Here is an 18,243-nt window from a genome sequence, read left to right on the forward strand (position 1 = left end):
CTTTAAACAGTCCCCATCATTTTTTTTTCTGAGTACTTGCCTGTGTCTCTCATTTTTCTCTAAAACAAACAAAAAACTACTGTGTTTCCCCGAAAATAAGACCTAGCCAATCAGCTCTACTGCGTCTTTTTTAGCAAAAATTAATATAAGACCCAGTCTTATTTTATTATAAAATAATAAAATATTTTATTATAAAATAATAAAATAAGACTGGGTTTTATATAATATAACACCGGGTATAATATAATACCAGGTATAATATAATATAATGTAGTACCGGGTCTTATATTAATTTTTGCTCCAAAAGATGCATCAGAGTTGATTGTTCAGCTAGGTCTTATTTTTGGTGAAACAAGATATATCCACCTCTTTGTTTTGTTTGTAAAACTGGCCGTAGTGTCAGAGATCTTATTCATTCACCTTGTTACTCTTTTTTATGATTTCGGATATGTAATAAATATCCCCCAAATATCCATAATTATTTCTGAAGATTGTTTAATGACTACCGTGCATCTCGTGGAGATAATAGTACAGTTAAAGTATGCCATGGACTTTGACACTGTATTCTGTTGGCCAGAGGAAGTGAAAGCTTTTTAGTCTGAATTTTTCTTTATACTCTTTCAGGTAGGTAGATGGCAGCATAGTATCTTTGCTAGCCCATCTTTAAATTCTAAACAGAGCACTTCTTTAGGTGGGAAAAGAAAGTGTTAACTCTTAAGTTTTTGTTTTGTTTTAAGGTGAAAGTATTTATTCATTAAACAAGCGAAAAAATGAATTGCCCTTTCAACTTTGTTATAATGGAACTTAACCTGTATCAATAGGAAACTGGTACATTATGGTTAGGCTTATGGGAAAGAGAGTTGAAAAAAAGGCTGTTTATAGATTCTGGGAGATAAAGGGTTTGAGATTCTGATTTTCTTCTATGTCTCTCTCCGCAGCTTTTTCTATTCTGGGGAGTTCTTTCTGTGCTGGATTGTTTTAGTTGCTTTTCAATTGCTTCATTGTTTTTTAGAGTACTTTAATGCTTTTTAGACTTTTTCTTTTCTTTTTTTTATTATTAGTTTCAGGTGTACAAAACAATGTAATAGTTAGACATTTATACCCCTCACAAAGTGATAATTCCCCTCCCCCAATCTGCTACCCCTCTGACATCATATATAGGTGTTACAGTTCCACTGACTATTCCTTATGCTGTTCTCACATCCTGTGACTATATGTATATACGTGTGTGTGTGTATATATATATAATTATAGTTGACATTCATTATTATTCAGCTTCAGCTTCAGGTGTACAGTGCAGTGATCAGGCATCTACAATGCCCATGAAGTGGTCTCCCTCATAAGACAAGTGTCCATCAAATACCATACAAAATCTTTACAACATTATTGACTATATTCCCCAAATTGTCTTTCGTATCCCCGTGGCAATTTTATGGTTACTGATTGTGCTTTCTAATCCCCTCACCTTCTCTCTCATCCCCACCCCCCCTCCTGTCTAGCAACCCTCACTTTTTCCTCTAAGTCTCTGAGACTGTTTCTGATTAGTTTGTTCATTTATTCTACTCTTTAGATTCCACATCTAAGTGAGATCATATGGTAGAGTACCTTAATACTTTTTAGATTTTTTTCTTAATCTTTACTTACTTAATCTGTACTTTTAAAATATCCACGTATGGGTTTTCAAGAATTTAAATATTTTTACTATGTGGAGTTTTGAGGAAATACTTTAATATATCCTTTAATGATGGAAGGCAGTAGTAAAAGGTGTAGGGGATAAGGAATTTATTCATCATGAATTAATGCCCAAAATAAGAGTTTGTTTTTAAGTTGTAAATATTGATTTACATGGTCTTACACTAAAGAAGGCCTACAAACCTTAGAGAATTAGTATTACTTTCTTCTTTATAAATAGAAACCAAAAGAATCTCAAAACTCTCAATTAATATTAAGACAAAAATTCTTATCTATAAAAATTTCAAAACCTTAAGGAATAGATTATTTCTCAATAAATGGGGATAGAGTAAATATTTTTAGTTAGAATTATAGAATTCAGAATCAATAAAGAGTATACGCTTTGAGATATTTGGAGAAGTGTTTCAAATGTTAAATGTCAGATTAGTTAGACCATCATTTGCATTTTTCATACCAATATTATGTTAAATTTTAATTAAAATCCCTCTTAAAACTAATGTCTTACTTTAGTTATTGGGATGAAAATCATTTTAGAGATTACAAAAGCCTGTAATTTGGAAAGTGACTTATCATTTTAAATGAATAAAATAGAAGATATTAAAGAAATGAATTTTCTGTGATCAAAGTCCATATTTGATTATTTTTCACATAGTTATGTTAAATGTTTATAAGCAAGTGCTTGGTCATTTGGCATATTATTAAATTATATTTCATTTTGTATTCTAGTTGTTTACCAAAATCAATATAAGAAAGTTAGTTTTCTAATTAAATATGAAAGAAGGTATCACTATACTTAGAGTATACGTTCTAAAATAGATTATTTGTTGTTCCATGAATATTTCATTAGTCACATATTTCATAATTTTTACTTTGTATTATTCTGAGTTTGTAAGCATTTGATTAGTGAAAGATGTTGACTCATTTAAAATATCCGTGAGAGGATAAATAGTATAATAGGTTCCCATTGTACAGATAAGGTGATGAAATTCAGGGTGGTCCAATTACTTGGCTAATCAGAAAATTGCCAGTTGGCAGAGGTGTGATTTGAGCCCTTTTCTGCCTGTAGTACCAAGCTGCTATTCCATTTTCCCCTGAGAAAAATGTTTAGCAATATTATTATAGAATTGTTCATTAAAAGAAAGCAGATTTAAAAATACCCAAGCATCACAAAATCTGCTCTTCAGAGAAAGTTCATTGAATCTCCTGATTGCTAAATTCATACTTGGCTGCTTTCATGTTTTTATTGAGGCAACCCATCTTTAGTAGTTTAATATAAACTGTCAAAATACATCTTATAAAGGCATTTTAGTAGGTTAAAAATATTTTTAAAAATATGTACCTGCTGCTAGTAATCATGTATTGTAGGCGGTATTGTCTCTCTACATGAGAAAATAAGAGGTTGTTTTCTTTTTTAAATAAATAATTTGTGACTATTAGTGTAGAGATTATGCACCTAGTCATTTGTGGCATACCACTTTAGTTCTAAAGTTGCATCTTTTAAATTGTTTCTGGATGAGATAGAGTCAGATAATTTCTAATTGATTCTTTTATGCCTATTTGTATGTGAAGGGCAAAAAATATATACTAACAGCATTTAAAACTATGGGGAGAGTGACAGAAGGGGCGAAGGAAAGGGAGAGAATTTCAATAAAGGACATGCTGCCAATATTCAACAGAGGACAATAAATAATGTTTAGCAGTCCATCCAGCCCTTCAGCTAGGAAGATACATTATTATTATTCCAATTAGCTCATATCTAACAGTGTTGCTAAGCATTTGATGTCAGATATAACCAAGCCACAGAATTATTTGCCTATTTTGGCTAACAAAGAATAGAAATATCCAGAAGACATGGTTGCAGATAGCTTGAATATTGTAAATCTCTGTGTAGTTTATTTTAATTTATTTTGTATAATCAAGCTTAAAATTTCCTGACTACTTCTGTTATTTAAAAATATATTTTAGGCTTTACCCAATAACCTTTGTTTTTTTGATATCTGTAAGGTCATTTATTCATCATGGTCATGTTAGAATGGATAAAATTGCCAAAATATGTATTTAGCTTTTTGGATTTTTGGCAAGAGTAGTCAAGAATAGCCAAGAATAGTGTGGAATTAAGATAAACATGAAATGAAAATTATTTTAACGCTAGTATGAAGGTAATTTGGCATTTTTTTTAAATTAAAGTTTATTGGGGTGACAATTGTTAGTAAAGTTACATAGATTTCAGGTGTATAATTCTGTAATACATCATCTATAATTAATTTGGCACTTTTGTTCACGTATCCTGAAATGCTAGTGGGGATACTGTCCCTTGGTAAAGTTTATCTATCTTCTTCTTTTTTTATTTTCTTGGAAGGAATAGTGTCAGATATATACATAATTAGTCTATATCTGTAGGGGAGAACATCAGTTTAAGAATACCCTAGTATTCTAACAATTGTCAGTTCTGTGTGTCGATATATATCTATGCTTTTAGTGACAAATGGAACAGAAGCCTTATAATAAATCTTGACCTTGCCCTGCAATACCCGGTCTACTGAATATATGTCCTCATTACATTTGTTTATATAGCTACCGTAATTAGTTATGAATATTGTAGCATTTAGCATAAAAGATTTAGCAGTTTTTATTTCTCTATAAGAAGGTTTTATTCACTTTGTGCAACCCTGGTACCAGGTTATTGTCTCACTCATCTTTTACCAGATACTGTAGCACTGTATTAAATGATAAATGTAGCAAGAAAAATGTTATCTTGTTTTCTTATTGAAGTGTTCCATGTATTCTAGTTTTTACTGCTAAAATATGGGAAAGCATACAAAATGATGTTTTGGAAATATTTTACCCTCAGCTATGAACGTATCAGTCAGGTGCCAATGAAATTTGCTCCCTTAGAAGATGTATTTATATCTGTATCAAAATTTAATGTATAATTCTGAACACTCAATGATAGCCTTTAGTTAGGTGCGAATAGTGATTGTTTTTTCATTCAAATTCATTTCATTCAATTTCCATTAGGATTTAACAAGACTGAAAAAGTGCATTTTACCTGGGGGCTGGAGGTGAGAGAAGGATGGATGTACAGAATAGTCCCATAACCTCTTCGCCTGTATTTTTAAATATAATGATGACACTTAAGCTAAGGTCCATTCCAAAAAATGCTGGTAACCATGCAGATATAATAGAATTTTATTTTATGCAAGACTAATTGCCACATGACCCTAACCTCAGGATTTGAAGTTGGTTATTTAAGCATTTTGAAAATTCAAATCTGTATAGTTTAGATTAATCTCAGTTGTGATTGAAGTTATTTCCATTTTTTGAAAAACAGAGGAAACCAAATCCCTGCTAGTAGTACAGTAGGGGGAGGGAGGAGACTTTGCCCCCCAGGGGACAGGGGTAATGTCTGCATATATTTCCGATTGTCACAACTGAGGGAGTGCTACTGGCATCAGGTGGTTAGGGGCCAGGGAGGCTGCTAAATACCGTCCAGTGCAAAGGATAGTTTCCCTCAACAAAGACTGATCCGGTCCAACGTAACCATGTGCTGAGAGTGAGAAACACCTTCAGTAGGAGGATGATCACAGATATGTCACATACTGTGAATTATCAGACCAGGCTCCTAAAAACACAGAAAGCAAACTGTAAATAGTAGTTCATAAACAAAAATTGCCTTACTGGTTAATATAAAAACTATTTTATATGTAAAATTTTATTTGTAAAACATAGTTTATTTTTTTGAATTATGAAAAGTCACTAGTCATTCAGCAAATATTTGAGTCCCCACGGTGTGCAGTGGTCCCTGTTCTAGGCTCTAAGGATGCAGTGGCGAACAAAACAGAGTTCCTGCATTCAGGAGCTTACGTTCGAATTGGGAGAGACAGGCAATAAACAAACACATGGTATAGAAGATGAATATAATAAAGTATGGTAAAGTTGAGTAAGTGATAGAGAGGAATGATTGATGATACAGTCAGGGAAGGCCTTTGTCATAGTGACACTGAGCAGAGACCTGGAACTCAAGCGTGTCACTGATACGAGAGGAAGCGCATTCCAGGGAGAGGAAAGGACCCATGCCAGCACCCTGGGCTGGGAGCATGCTTGTCATTTTTAAGGAACAGTAAGGGGGCTTGTGTGTCTTGAGTGAGTTAGGAAGAGAGTAGTAGGAGATAATATGAGCTAATTGGATGTGAAGACTTTGTTTTGTTAGGATGTGTAGTGGTTGGGACTTTGGAAGCTATTGGAGGGTTTTGAGCATTACACACACTCATTTACATTTTATAAAGAAAACTGATTGCTGGGAAGAATAAGTTGAGGGATAAGAATACCAGCAGGAAGACCAGTTGCTAGACTATTAAATTATAGTCCAAACATTAGATGATTATGGGAGTGGTGGAAGTACTGAGAAGTGGTCCATTATAGTTTGAAGAGCTAACAGGATTTGGATGTGGGGTTTGAGATCGAAAGTGACAAGTTGAGGATGATTCCAAGATTTTATTGCCCCAACAACTGGAAAAATAGAAACACCATTTACTGAGATGGAGAAGTCTGGAGGAAAAGTAGGTTTTAGGAAGAAAAAGATTTTGGTTTTACTTGCGTACATGTTTACTTTAAGATGCCTATTCGACACCCAAGAGGAGATGTTAACTAGACAGATATAAGAATCTGGATTTCAGAGGAGTGGTCTGCGATATAAATATAGCAGCTTTTGGTAGGGAACAAATTTGGGGAAAGGCACTGGAGAGAAAAAGGAAAATTTATTCAGATAACAGTTTGCAAATCGAGGAGTTGCAGCCTCCGGTAGAAACTCAGAGCGTCAGCCAAGACAAAGGAGAGGCTATTTCTTATAGAGAACTTCCCAACTGTTGTTCCCAGTACCTGTCAATTTCATGTAAATGAGGTTTTCAAATTGTACTTTGGATGGGATCGGTGTAAGTGCAAATAAGGGCACATTTTGTACCATTCTGATTGGTCAGGGCAGGTCACAGTCTGTTGGTTGGTGGATAGCATGGCAGTGACAGAATAAAGAACTTCTCTATATTGGTTGACTCAGGCAGCATAAATAGTCAGAGCATAGAGTAGGAAACAGAGAGGTTCAGCTCGTGGTTCTTCAACATACAGTGTGTGTAAGAAGTCCCTGTCAGAAAACCGTCTCTGGACTCGAATTTTGAATTTAGGCCCATTTAACCAGAGGGAATCCGTGTCCATTTCGGACAAGATAAATTCCTCCTCAAGGTTCACATTAGATAATTTTCTTCTCAGAGTCCACATGGCATAAAGATGGTATTTGAAGTCATGGGACCTGGTAGATTTTCTAGGAAGTAAGCATAGATAGAGAAGAAAAGAGGTGTGAAGACTGAGCCCTGGGTGCCCTTAAATTTCAGTGGTCAGAAAGATGGAGAGTGACCAAAAAGATGACTGGGAAGGATCAGCCAGTGAAACAGGAGGAGAACAGTGGTGAAAGAGAGGGTCGATGAAGTCGATACTGTATCAGAGGAGAAATTATAACAGTGTACCATGGAATGTAAACAAGCAGGGAGCTGCCTGAAAGTACTGGGGGGAGGCAGTGATGAATGGTGAAATGGTTCGATTAAGAGATTGGAGGTCCCATTGAGGTTGACAGTGTGTTAGCATTGATGGCTCTCAGGCAGTTAGCTTGAAAGATATGAGATAGTACTCAGAAGATGATATGCTTGAATTTGCAATTATGATATGAGTAGAATTATGGGAAATGATGAAGTATAAGATATAATCATAGAATTTAGATTGAGGTTAGGATAGAAAACAAAGATTATTGGAAGAAATGAGTTTGAGGAATTCACAGACCACGTGTTAGGATTATTTGCCAGATCATAAGTAGCCAAATCTGACTCTTGGTTTATTTTCATTTAGCTGCATTAGGAAGTGATGCCCCTACTACTCCCTAGTTTTATAACCTTTTGAAATTTTAAATGATATAATTCTAAAAGATTACCAGATAGGAATATTATTTCATGTAAGTACCTCCTCTTCCTCTGTTGGTTTGTGTGACATGTGTGTCTGTGTACATGTTGCTTATGTGTTTCTTTTTCTGTGTTTATCTCTGCCAAGTGTGTAACAGTCTTTGTAGGTATTATTCTCTGTCTCTCTATGTGTTGGGGGAGGGGACTGTGTTCTTTTGTCTAGCTTTCTATTTCGAATTCGTTCGTTCGTGGGTTCATTCATTCATTCATTCATTCAATAAATACTTATTGGGAGCACCTGCTGTGAGCTAGAGCTAGTTGTAGGCTCCAGGGTCTCATCAGTGAACAAAACAGGCAAAAGTCCCTGTCTTTAAGAAACTTACATGCTATTGAAAGACAGTACATAAAGAAATAAATATATATCAAATGGAAGTAAGTATGTACTATGGAAAAATAAAATAGGCCAAGGGGATAGGGAATGATGGGATTTTCTATACTTTGAGAAAATAAGCAAATAGGCCCTGGTTAAAATAAGCCAATGGGTCTCTGATAAGGCGATACTGAAGCAGAGACCTGAAGGAAGTAAACGTGGTTATCTGGGGAAAGAGTTTGCTGGAAGAACAAATGGAGCAATCCTGCTGTGGGAGGTTGCTTTGATATGTTTGACAAACAGGAAGGAGATCAGTGTGGTTGGATCAGAGGGGGCCAAAAGTGCTAGATGATATTAGAGGGCCAGTCGGACGCTTCCTCTCTCCTTTTTTCCCTCTGTCTCTTATATCCTTTCCTATAACTTGTTTGACTTTTTTTTTTTTGTTTCTTCTTTCACAGGCCATATGTAACTAAATTTTATTTTATATTTTGTTATATGTGTTTTAAAAAACTTATTTTTTATTTCTAAAATGAAAGTATTTTCATATTTTATATTTCATGATCACAGCTTTCTTTTTACTATAATTACATTTTTGGGGGCTTTTATATTATAAAATATATACATACAGAGGAGTGCACAAAAATCAAAACCTGGCTCAGTGAATTATTGCAAAGCCTTTTTGAGCAATATTTATAAATTTTATTCTTTTTATTACATTAGATTTAGTTAGTTTGTTTTCATTGCTATGGATATTGCTATAAATGTTCATAGAATTTCATTTAGTATAAAACAGTTTCTTTATCCATTCTATTGATGGACATTTCCATTGTTTCCAGTTTTTGGCTTTGTTCATGTTCTTTGCTGTACATGGTGCGTGTGTTTCATTTAGATGTATAGCTAGAGGAGGCAGTGTTCATAGGTTATGTGTATGTTCCTTTACATACTGTTAAAACAGTTTTCCAAAATGGTCTGCTGATTTAATGTCCCGCCACTTGAGTATATAAAGTCAGGTTACTTCACAGCCTTACTAATACTTGTTCAAGCCTTCCTAAAGTTAATTATTTTGGTGGGGATGAGCAGAACTTAATTGTGTTTTAATTTGCATTTCTCCAATGACTAATGGTATCGAGCCCCTTTTTGTATTTTGACTGACCGTATAAATAGTCTATTTTGGTGCATATGCCTGTTTATGTATTTTGCCTATTTGGTAGGTGGGTTATTTGACTTTTTTTCCCTTGTAATGTAGGATGTTTTAACTTTGGGCCCTTTTTGCCTATGTGTATTGTAATTGGCTTTCACTCTGCGGCTTGCTTTTTCACTCTCTTAATGGTGTTTCTTGATGAACAGAAGTTTTTAATTTTGATGTACTCCAACTTAACAATCTATTCTTTTCTGGTTAGTGCTTTTTGGGGTTTAATTTAATAATTTTATTTCTAGCCCCCAAATGATCAATATAATTCTCCTATATTGTCTTACAAGTATTATATTTTTCATATTTCCACCTGGAATTGATTTTTGTGATCCTTTTGAGGTAGGAGTCAGGGTTTCATTTTTTCACAGATGGATATCCAATTGATTTACCACCACTTATTGAGAAGATAATTTTTTCCACTCTGCAGTGCCATCTTTGTCATAAGAACCACATATGTGTGTATCTGTTTCTGGTTCTTTTCTAGTGCATTGGTGTATTTATCTATCCTTGTGGTTATACCACACTGTCGTAACTATAGTTTCATAATAAATCTTGTTATCCAGTAGAGGAGTGTTTCTCAACTTTTTTTTTCATTGTCATGAGTCCACTAAAGGGTCTTTAAAAATATTTTCCCCCTCCCCTCTATGAAGTTAAATACTAAGGAATAAGATTTTGTCAGGCAGGACTGATTTGTGTATGGCCACAAACCATTGAATAGCTAAGATTGTTTTTTTTCCATTCAGGAACCAATCTTCTCCTTCCTGGGGCAATACTACCCCTACTGTGAATGCATGCAGTAGAGCAAACCGTCCTACCTTGTTCTTTTTATATAGAAGTGGTATGCTAGTCTTTGTGTTTGTTTGTTCTATGAAATTTAGAAACAGCTTACTTAGCAATTCTGCAAAGCAAAACAAGTAAAAAACAAAACACTCCCACCAGTAGAGTATAAACTCCAATGGTGGGGGATTTTTATTGTGATTGTATTAGTTCTATATGTCAGTTTGGACAGTTGACATCTTTACTGAGTTTCCTGATCACAAGAATAATACAGCTTTAAGAAGAAAATTGCCTCAAGAAGAAATTGGAAACATGGGTAGTCCTGCAATCATGAGTGAGTTGTTAAAGCGTTTCATGCAGAGAATATTAATGCTTATAGATTTACTAGTGAGTTGTAGCTCTAGCAAATATGAAAAGTAAACAATAATTCCAGTCTTATACAAACTCTTTAAAAGAACAGATAAAAAAGGGAACTCATCCCAACTCATTTTATGTGTATAGCAAATATTTGATGCATAACTTCTCAAGGCTAATAAGAGAAAGAAGATTATAGACTAGTCTGATTATGAACATAGGTAAATAACTCCTAAACAAAATATTAACAAACTGAATCTGGTTATGTATAATCAGCCTGATGAAGTTGAGTTTATCTTAGGAATGAAATGTTGTTTTTTACATTAGAAAATCAGTATATTTTATCACAATAACAGATGAGGAAAAACAATTTGGGTATATGAAGACTATGTATCAATGTATGAAGACAAAGATAAAATTCAGCATCCATTCATGTTACGAATTCTTAGCAAACTAGAACTAGAAATCTCCATTAAAGAGATAACAGGTCTCCAAAAAAGAAAAAAAAAACAAAACCACAAAACAACACACAACAGCTATCTCACCCTCAATGATGAAATGTTGATCACTTTCCCTCCAAGTTGGGGGACAAGGCACCAATGCCCACTACATCCCCTGTCACCATTGTTATTAAACAGCACTAGGAGGTCAGTTAGTGAGGCAAGAGAAAGAAAGAAATGGTGTAACTGCTTAGCTTAAAGAAATAAAACTGTCATGACTCTTAGATAATATGACTGTGTAAATGATTTATCCGTACATTCTTTTGGGTTTTTAAGAAAGTTTAGGAAGTATGACTACAAAACAATATTTTTAAAATCAATTCTATCTCTATGCTAACAAACAACCCGTTAGACGATGAAGTTAATAGCAAAACCATTTATAATAGAATCAAGAAACAGGAAGTTCCTGAAATAAATCTGACAAAAAAAAGTACAAGACCTCTGGGGGAAATTGTGAAGCTTAATGGAGAAAGTATGTTACATATGTGTGTGTGTCTGAGTGTGTGTTTTAACTTGAAAATCTAATTTAAATATTTTTATGGCAACACAAATTATCTGGAATAACCAAGACATTCTTGAAAAATAACAAGAAGGGATGACTTGGCCTACTAGGTATGGAGAATTATTACAAAGCTATAGTAACTAAGACATGTGTCATTGGTACAGGGATAAACGAACCAAGAGAACAGAAGAGAGAGCCCACATCAGATTCATGCATGTATGGACACTTGACCTCTGATCACTGAGGGAACGACTGCTTTTTAAATAATCCACCCTGGAACAATGGGTTATCCATACAGTAAAATTAAATTCAGACCCCTATCTTTCACTGTACTCAACAGAGTAAACACGAATTTCAGGTGGATTGGTGACCTAAATGCCAAAGGCTTTTAAAGGCTTTAGAAGATAATATAGGAGAATGCCATTACTACCTTAGGGTTAGGAAAGATTTCTTAAATAGGAAATAAAAAGCACCAAAGGAAAAGATTGATAAATTGGAGTACATTAAAATTAAGAACTTAGGGTTATCAAAAGATACCGTAAAAACAATGTAAAGGTACTCTCAGAGTGGGAGAAGATATTTGCAATATGCAAATGAAACAGTAGTATCCAAAATATATGAGCAATGAATCGTAACCTTTACCTTTAGCGTAGGGATGTGGAAGAGAATGCGATAGGGAAGGAATGCACAGAGGAAAGCCTCTGCATGGTTTCAAATGTTCTCATTCTTGAGAGAATGGTGTCACTTTTCTCTAAACTTGTATTTTATACATTTATCTATATATAAGCACATTTTTTAACCAAAAGTGGGAAGAAATGAAAACAAAGAAATACAGCTATTGTATTAGCTTGCTAGGGGTGCATAAGAAAATACCAGAGACTGGGAGGCTTAAACAACAGAAATCCATTCTCTCACAGTTCTGGAGGCTAGAAGTCCAAGCTGAAGATGTCGGGCAGGTTTGTTTTCTCTGGAGGCCTCTCCTTGGCTTGTAGATGACCTTGTGCTCTGTGCTCACAGTCTTTCCTCTGTTCTTGAGTGTCCCTGATGTCTTTCCTGTTTCTAAGTTTCCTATTCTTAATAAGGATACCAGTCAGATTGCATTAGTGCTGACCCTAAGGGTCTCATTTTATTTCATTTTTAATATTTCTTTGTTTTTCAATTACAGTTGACATCCAATATTATATTAGTTTCAGATTTATGACACAGTGATCAGACATTTATATAACTTATGAAGTGATCACCCCAATAAATGCAGTACATTTGACACCATACATAGTTACCACAATGTCATTGACTGTATTCCTCATGCTATGCTCTACATCCCCCTGACTGTTTTGAAACAACCAATTTGACCCTCTTGACCCCTCCCCGCTTTACCCATCTCCTCCCCATCCAGCAACCATCAAAATGTTTTCTGTATCTATGAGTTTGTTTCTGTTTTGATTGTCCGTTTATCCTGTTCTTTACATTCTACATATAAGTGAACTCATATGACATTTGTCTTTCTCTGTCTGACTTACTCCCCTAGCACAATACCCTCTAGGTCCATCCATGTTGTTGCAGATGGCAAGATTTCATTCTTTTTTATGGCTGAGTAATGTTTCATTGTATGTATGTTCTTTATCCATTCATCCATTGATGGACATCCAGGTTGCATCAATATCTTTGCTACTGTGAAGAATGCTGCAGTGAGCATATGGATGCACATGTCCCATTGCAGTAGTGTTTTGGGTTGCTTTGGATAAATACCCAGAAGTGGGATTACTGGGTCCTTCTTTGTCTCTTATTATAGCCTTTTGTTTATTTGTTTGTTTTGTTTATTTCATGTATGTCAAAAGATTGAAAAGTTAGATGTAAACTGAAACATACAAATGATAAGTCTTCCTATGATGTAATTAAAATACAGTAGAAATTTTAATGACATTTACAAAATCTTTTAGAAATTCAGAGCATCCCTCTTGAGCTTTTGATTATCTTAGTATTTTAATCTTATAATTACAACATATCAGTACTCTACTTAAAATGCATATGTGTACATATACATGTATACACACATTTAATTGTAGTTGACATTCAGTATTATTCTACTTCAGCTTCGGGTGTGCAGCGCAGTGGTCAGGCATCTGCACAGTCCATGAAGTGATCCCCCTGATAAGTCCAGTACCCATTTGGCCCCTACCTAATCTTTGCAATATTACTGATTATGTTCCCCATACTGTATTCACATCCCACCTTATGTCTTTTGATTGGAGCACTTAATCCATTTACAAAGAAAGTAATTGTTGATAGATATGTAATTATTGCCATTTTATTATTCATAGTTTTTATCTTTTTTTTTCTTCTTCTTAAAGAAGTCCCTTTAACATTTCTTGTAATACTGGTTTGGTGTTTATGAACTCCTTTAGCTTTTTCTTGTCTGGGAAGCTCTTTGTCCCTTGATTCTAAATGACAGCTTGCTGGGGAGAGTAATCTTAGTTGTAGGTCCTTACTTTTCATCACTGAATATTTCGTGCCAGTCCCTTCTGGCTTGCAAATCTTCTGTTGAGAAATCAGCCAAGGGTCTTATGTGAGCCTCTTTGAAGGTAACTAACTGCTTTTCTCTTGCTGCTTTTAAGATTCTTTCTGTTTTTAACCTTTGACATTTAATTATGATGTGTCTTGGTGTGGGCCTCTTTAGGTTAGTCTTATTTGGGACTTTATGCATTTCCTGGGCTTGTATGTCTATTTCCTTCTCCAGGTTAGGGACATTTTCTGTCGTCATTTCTTCAGATGGGTTTTCAACTCCTTGCTCTCTCTCTCTTCTCCTTCCGGTACCCCTGTAATGCAAATATTGGTATGCTTGATGTTGTCCCACAAGCCCGTTAAACTGTCCTCAGTTTTTTGGATTTTTTTTTCTTTGTTGCTGTTCTGATTGGGTGTTTTCTGCTACCTTATCTTCCAAATCATTGATTTGTTCCTCTGCTTTTCATCTAATCTACTGTTGATTCCCTCTAAAGTATACATTTCAGTTATTGTATTCTTTTCTTCTAACTGGTTGTGTTTTATGTTTTCTGTCTCCATTTTTATGTTTCCTATCTCTTTGTTGAAGTTCTTCTCCCTGAAATCATTGAGCATCCTTATTACCAGTGTTTTGAACTCCGCATCTGGTAGATTGCTTGTCTCTAGCTTATTTAGTTCTTTTTCTGGAGCTTTGTTCTGTTCTTTCACTTGGGACATGTTTCTTTGTCTCCCTATTTTTGCGGCTTCCCTGTGTTTATTTCTATGTAGTAGGTAGAGGTGCTATTTCTCCTGGTGCTGGTAGAGTGGCCTTATGTAGTAGGTGTCCTATGGGGCCCAGTGGCAGTCTCTCTGGTCACCTGAGCCAGGTATTCCAGGTGTGTCCCTTGTGTGGGTTGTGTGTATTTGAGCCTTGTTTGCTGTTTGTACATCAGTGGGAGGGATTGACCCTCAGGCTGATTGATTATGAGGACGGACTACAGTGGAGGAGCTGTTGTACAGGGGCTGACCCTATGGGGCAGGAGTTGCTTTAGCAGGGCCCTGGTGCCTGCCCAGTCTGCTTTTTGGGTTTGTCGTTTATGGAGGTGGTTGGGTGCTCTGGTGTGGTTTGAGGCTGGCCACCATGTGTGTTGTTTCTGGGGCCTCTTGGGAAGGGCTCTGTTGCAGGCCAAGGTCAGCCGCTGCCTGTGCCCTGCCCAAGGCCACTTGGTATGAGCTACAGAGTGATCTGTGGACGGTTGCCACTTGTGCTGGGCTTGAAGGTGCCTGGGAAAAGCTAAGCTGCCAACTGCGGCTGGCTGCCACTAGTGCCAGGGTTGCGGCTGCTTACCAAGAAGTAAGGGGCATGCCTAAGGGCCTGATTTTAAATTAGTCACCTCTCTAAAGGCCATATCTCCAAATACAGTCACATTCTGTGGGGGAGTTTGGGGAGACACAGTTCAGCCCCAACACTGATTATGTAGTCAAGATCTTGAATAGCAAATGGGTTTCTGCGATTTTGAATAAAATTTCCCAAGCCAATTTTTGGATTTAAAAAGTGCTATGTCTAAAAAAAAAAAAAAAAAAAATGTAAAGCTGCTGTGCTCTGGAGTACTGTGTGAAATGACTCAAACTATGGCTTGTGTATGTGTAAACTTGGAATACAACTTTTTTTAAAGTATAAGAGTGATAAAAAATAATTTCTAAGTTACAGTGTATTTTTTACAAATACTCTTAAATGTAAATATAACCAAGTGAATAAATGTTATATTATCACTAGTTCTTTTAGTTTCATCTCATCCTTACCATTTATAAATTCTAGTTGGCAAAAAAAATTTTTTTGACTCTTTTCACTAGGTGAAAAGAGGATGCATTTTATTTGGTCATGTATTGTATTTTTATTACAGTAAGCTCTACTATAACACAATATGTGCATTTCTAAAACTCACCCCACTATGCAAAATCACTCAGTGAAAACCACAGACTGATGGGAAAATGGAGGCACAACACTCAAAAATTTAGTGACACTTAAAAGGGTAGGAACCTCATATATACAGCAGCACAGTTTTACACATGCTAAATAGTTAAGAAATACATAAATACTGTAATGAACATGGCACTGTACCTTAAAAGAAACCTGAAGTTGCCTTGGGGAAGTGGGCATGAGAAGGTTGTGTGTGAGTTACTGTGAAGTGATGGAAGGAGGGAAGTTGTAATGCCAGAGGTAGATAGATGAGTGTGGCTCAGAACACACAAGGTAAATTGAGGTAGCGGGTACATGATTGAAGTTGTGAATGTGTTTGGTGTGTTCCTATATGGCTTCGTTTAGCTGGCTGCAGGTTTTTGTGTTTAGGGCTTCTCACAGATACAATCATGTATAAGCGAAAACAATATGCTTGTGCTCAAATTATTGCTTAATGTATTAGTGTTGTTAGAACAAATTTGTGTTTTCAAACAGTATTGTAGCAGAACTTACTATACCTAATTTTTTACATTATTCATAGCTCCATCTTTTCATCTTTACATATGTGGTAAGGATTCTGCATTAGGCTATTTTTACTGAAGTTTTGAAATGACTGCTTCATACTTGACTGCTACCTAACACCTTAAGTGTTTTGGTGAATTTTAATTTCTTCTAGGCTAATGAATTGAGCGATTTGGGTGTGGAGTCTGATTTTTGCTTGAGTCTGGTGGGTGATCACTGTGATGATACACAGAAAAGCATCAGTTCTTTTGTGTCAAGCAAGGGAATTATGTTCAGTCACCTCTCTATTTTGGGTATGGCTACCAGGATATCTTTAAGCCTTAACCTGAATCAATATTAAAAGAGTTTGTGTGGTTATGTTTGGGGTCCTTTCCATTCATTTGTTGTGTTTATCCACTGTGGCCGTTTTATACCAAAGTTTTGCAGTAATAGGTTTCAAGGAGTAGTCTTTGTTCTTTCACTGGCACTCCTCTGGTCTGTCTGGTTGGTAACAATGAGGGTAAACAAAATGCTTCCCCTTGTTTTCCTGTCCTTCCACCACAGTTTCTTTTAAGACCCTCATTTTTATGCCCTGAACCAGAAAATCAGCTTTCCCTCACAGCATTTCCATTTCTCCTTCCCATCTACGCGTTCCTTTATATTTCTGCAGTCCTTGCATATGTCCCTGTTACGGCATAAATCACATGGTTGCGGAGTTGTGCAGAGTTGGGTTTTGTCTCTAAATAAACTGCAATACTTGAGGGCATGGACCATATCTTTATCATTGTTATGTTTCTCCTGTATAGTGTAGTGCTTGGCAGTGGTGGCTGCGTGAGAGGGTGGATGGATGAATAAAAGGGCTTAAAGACAGCTGTCCATGTAATCCTATTATTTGCTTTCCCCCCTCACTTTGACTTAAGTTTTGTAATCTCTAGGTATCTTGATCTCTTGGACTTTAATATTATGAATCAGGCTTGTGAATTCAAGCTTTTTAGCAGTGCCAAAATAAAATTTCCTTTTGTGGAACGAGAGTCTACACAATTTGTTTTGTTTTTTGTTTTTTGGAGTTTTTTTGCTACAAATAGTAAATGAACATGGCTGATTTGGAACCTTAGGATTCAGGGAGTTTTTTGTGGGGGTACAATGGAGTAGTAAAATCCTTTTTTTCACCTTGTTGCTATGAATTAAAAATTTTTTTTCAAAATTTTAAAATATTTATATATTGATTAAATGAAATAAACTCAAAACAAAGGCAGAGTATTTCTTTTAAGACAAAGAGAAATGTTATGGCTCAATTCTTGATCATTATTGCAATTGTAAAAAACTTTCTTTTTCTTCTTACAGGACCTCTTTGTTGTTAGACATGAGTTGGCCATAATGAGACTAGCTGCCTTTATGGGCATTACTATGTTAGTTGGAATAACTGGACTTTTTTATACTCAGCTGGTTGGCATCATCACAGTAAGTATATTTTTAATGTAAATCAATGTATTTATCAACATATTCCCTAGTTATAAACGTAATTCTAAAATGTTATGAAAGTTTAGAAATTAAAAGAGAAAGTTACTCATTGTCATTTATATTCCCATTTCTCTATGCCTGTATAATTTTAAACTAGTTATAATCAGTGTACAGAATGTACATACAATTTTTATCCTGCTTTTAAACATTAACAAAGTATTTTTATATAGCTATAGACTTCATGTTTATAGCTTTTAATAGTTGGATGTACTCTGTTTAGTGAATATACCATAATTTAACTAACCGTTTTCCTGTTGATCAGGATCTAGTGTGCAGTTACTTTTTTCTCTCTTACAGATAATAGTACTTTGAACATCTCCTTTTCCTTTTTAAGCTATTATATCAGGTAAATTCCAAGAAATGGAGTTGCTAGTAGAAACATTTTATTAGTAATTAAATCTTTTGGGTATTTTTTTTTTGCATGTACTTATTAACTAAATGAGATTTAGCACAA

At 35.3% G+C, this 18,243-nt stretch overlaps 1 protein-coding gene across 8 annotated transcripts in view; it reads left to right on the plus strand.

Annotated features, from left to right (window-relative positions):
* Nucleotides 1-18,243, plus strand: part of ZDHHC21 (zinc finger DHHC-type palmitoyltransferase 21) — a 61,583-nt gene that overhangs the window by 32,399 nt on the left and 10,941 nt on the right. For all 8 annotated transcript variants that reach the window (XM_033123563.1, XM_033123555.1, XM_033123561.1 and 5 more), the window contains one exon: nucleotides 17,613-17,729. In XM_033123563.1, the coding sequence (XP_032979454.1) occupies nucleotides 17,613-17,729 (117 nt within the window). The remainder of the gene's footprint in view (nucleotides 1-17,612; nucleotides 17,730-18,243) is intronic.

The sequence above is a fragment of the Rhinolophus ferrumequinum genome, chromosome 12 (assembly GCF_004115265.2).
Source record: "Rhinolophus ferrumequinum isolate MPI-CBG mRhiFer1 chromosome 12, mRhiFer1_v1.p, whole genome shotgun sequence".
NCBI lineage: Eukaryota > Metazoa > Chordata > Mammalia > Chiroptera > Rhinolophidae > Rhinolophus > Rhinolophus ferrumequinum.